We start from the raw sequence: 3,118 nt of genomic DNA on the forward strand, positions 1-3,118 counted from the left end.
GTCGGCGTAAAGGACGACATCGAAGCAATTTAAAACCGTGCTGCCAGATTTGTTACCTGCAGATTTAATCAACACGCGAGTGTTAGGAAGAATGCATAATTATTCTTAATAACACAGGCACTACAGTATCGTTTTTATCCGCCGATGCTAGGCAGCAGCTTTCATTTAAAATGTTCTCCCCTGCACAGGAATTACATAATACGTGTCTGAGTACAGGTTGTGACGCAGGAACGACGACATATGGACGTTTGTGGCTGGCCGTGAGTCATACACGGATAGCCAAATCGCTTAACCCTCTGTGACGATGTGGTTTCATTTGAAGCCACCCTTGATATTTTGATTTTGTGGCATGAGCACAGTGGCTACATTCGTAACCACGCTTCTGGATGTAGATGTTGCTGCCATCTAGCGATGAAATTTTGAACTACGTCAATATTTCTCACGTGGTCGCAGTTAGCGATTCAAGTGTAAGTGCTATTATTGTTTGTGGTGTGCTGGTTCCCTTTTTCTTGATTTGTGATTGAATTTGTCTTTGACATGTAAGTTTCACACATGGAACAAATTCATAATACTTTCTTATATAAGTACATGCTATATGTATTGCCATCCTAGTATCAGACTATACATTGTCTTACTAGATACCATTAAACACATACAAAACATTGGTCACTTCAAATTTAAATTGAAGTCGTACTTGGTTGATCACTGCTTTTACACAGTATATGACTACCTATAAAACTAAATTTTTCTATGTTAACCCAATGTAGTCTCATTCAGAAGAACATTTATATTTCATCTCTCTGTATATAGTGTAACAACATTTATTTAAGTATTCATCATTAATTGATATATTGATGTGTGTTATTATGTACAAAGGTATATTATGGTATATGTAAAACTTTTAATATTAACATAAAAATCCAAATATCTCTTGCACATTGTGCAGCTGTAGATGAAAATTGATCAATAAATAAATAAATAAATAAATCAATAATGAAAATCATGTACTTTTCCGTATTTACTCTGGTGGTTTTGTTTGAAACCACTGCAGCTGCAGGGGTAGTTTTAGAAGCTTATCTTTCTTTTTTAAATTTCAGTTTCGTGAAATGTTTTCTCGCAAATTAAAGGATGAGGAAGTTCTGGCATGTCTTTCAGAAGAAATTCCTTCTGATGTGGACTCTGAGATTGACAGTACCACTGATAATGAAAGTGTTATTTTGGCTGAAGACAGTGATCTTGATTCACAAGTGCCAAGACCAGTGATATCTAATGTTGTTTCTGAAAGTGAACGTGATAATCGTTCTGAAAATGACAGTGATTACAGTATCAGTTCTGAAGATAACGTGCCACTAATAATGTCTGTGAATTTTACATGGGCAAGGGATGACAGTACAATGAATTATGTCGCTTTTTTAGAGGAAGTTGGTGTCAAAGGAAAACTGAAGGTGAAGGTATGCTGCCAGTGATATCTTTTCATATCTATTTGGGGACAATATGCTGGAGCACTTAGTATTCCAGACTAATCTTTGTGCGATTCAGAAAGGGTAGAATTACAGACCTCTTGAAAAAGATGAACTCAAGGTGTTTTTGGCTATAAATATTCTAATGGGTATCAAACAACCTTCTACATACCGTGATTGCTGGTCATCACACAACGAACTCAGAGATCAGTACATTTCTTCACTTATGTCTTTGAAAAGATTCAGCTGGATTTTATCTCATATACATGTAAATGACAATGCCCTTATGCCACAAAAAGGGAATAAATGTTACGAGAAATTGTGAAAAAATTCAACTACTAATAAACCAATTACTGACAACGTTCAAAGAATGGTATGCTCCAACTAAGGAGCGATCTGTTGATGAATGAATGGTGAAATTCAAAGGGCGAATATGATTCAAACAGTATATGCCACAAAAGCCCATCAAGAGGGGGTACAAAATATGGGTCAGAATTGACAAATTGGGATATATATGCGATTTTGAGGTATATACTGGGAAATCAGATGGTGCAGTGGAGAAATGTTTCGGAGAGAGGATTGTAAGAGATTTGTGTAAAGGCTTAGAAGGCAAAGGATATCACATATATTTTGACAATTTTTTTAGTAATGTTCCACTTTTGCAGACACTAAAACTTGATGGTATCCTAGCCTGTGGTACCATTAGAGCCCACAGAATAGGACTTCCTCCTCTGAAACCGGGCAAAGACTTGCGAAGAGCAGAATGTGACTGGTCAGTTCGTTCTGATGGAATTGCATGCATGAAATGGAAAGATAAGCGTGTTGTCTCACTGCTATCAACAATTGACTCACCTGTAACTTTGAAAGAAATCAGTAGCAAAGAAAAGGATGGCACAATTACAAAAATACCTTGCCCACAGATAGTGAAATCTTATAATTTGAACATGGGATGTGTAGATAAAGCGGACATGATGAATAGTTTCTATGCAATTGACAGAAAATCTAGACGCTGGTAGCTCAGACTGTTTTGGTATATGATTGATATCTCTATTGGAAATGCATTTATATCGTTTCGACTAACCAAGCCAAATGAAAAGAAAAAGCTAAAGGAATTTTGGCGGTATGTTGTAGCTGGCCTTGTAGGATCCAGTGTTTCCAAAGACAGTCCTGGTCGCCCAAGCGCATCATCTGAACTATGCGCCAAAAAGTGTAAAACTGTTGTTCCAATGGAAAAACGCACAACAGAATCGAAACATCTGCCAGTAAATGGCACATCGAGGTGATGTGTTCACTGCAGTGGAAAAAGTAATCCACATAGAAGCAGATGGACATGTTCATCCTGCCAAGTTGCTTTGTTTTTATCAGCAGAAAGGAACTGTTTAATGCCCTACCACGGAAAGTAATGAAGTTTATGGTGTTGGTCTCATTTGAAGCCACCGCATTTAGTGTGCAGTGGTTTCATTTGAAACCACCCTGTACCTGCTGAAATACTGCACGAAAATTTTTTTTCACATTTTTCCATAATATTGTACATGTTATATCCTAATAAAACAAAAAAGTTTAAAAAATGATTTTATTTATTTTGCGTCTGAAAGGGTTAAGGCGACTGCACACGTGAAACGGGAAATCCGGCTTCGAGTCCCGGTCCGGCATAGATT

The 3,118-nt window shown here is 37.1% G+C and overlaps 1 protein-coding gene across 1 annotated transcript; it reads left to right on the forward strand.

The window, feature by feature from the left end:
- The first annotated feature begins 1,355 nt into the window (after nucleotides 1–1,355).
- LOC126234910 (uncharacterized) lies at nucleotides 1,356–2,476 on the forward strand. The gene is made up of 2 exons (XM_049943650.1): nucleotides 1,356–1,451; nucleotides 2,126–2,476. Exons 1-2 carry the CDS (start codon nucleotides 1,356–1,358, stop codon nucleotides 2,474–2,476), a joined length of 447 nt encoding a protein of 148 aa, XP_049799607.1.
- Nucleotides 2,477–3,118: the final 642 nt, after the last annotated feature.

The sequence above is a fragment of the Schistocerca nitens genome, chromosome 2, assembly GCF_023898315.1.
Source record: "Schistocerca nitens isolate TAMUIC-IGC-003100 chromosome 2, iqSchNite1.1, whole genome shotgun sequence".
NCBI lineage: Eukaryota > Metazoa > Arthropoda > Insecta > Orthoptera > Acrididae > Schistocerca > Schistocerca nitens.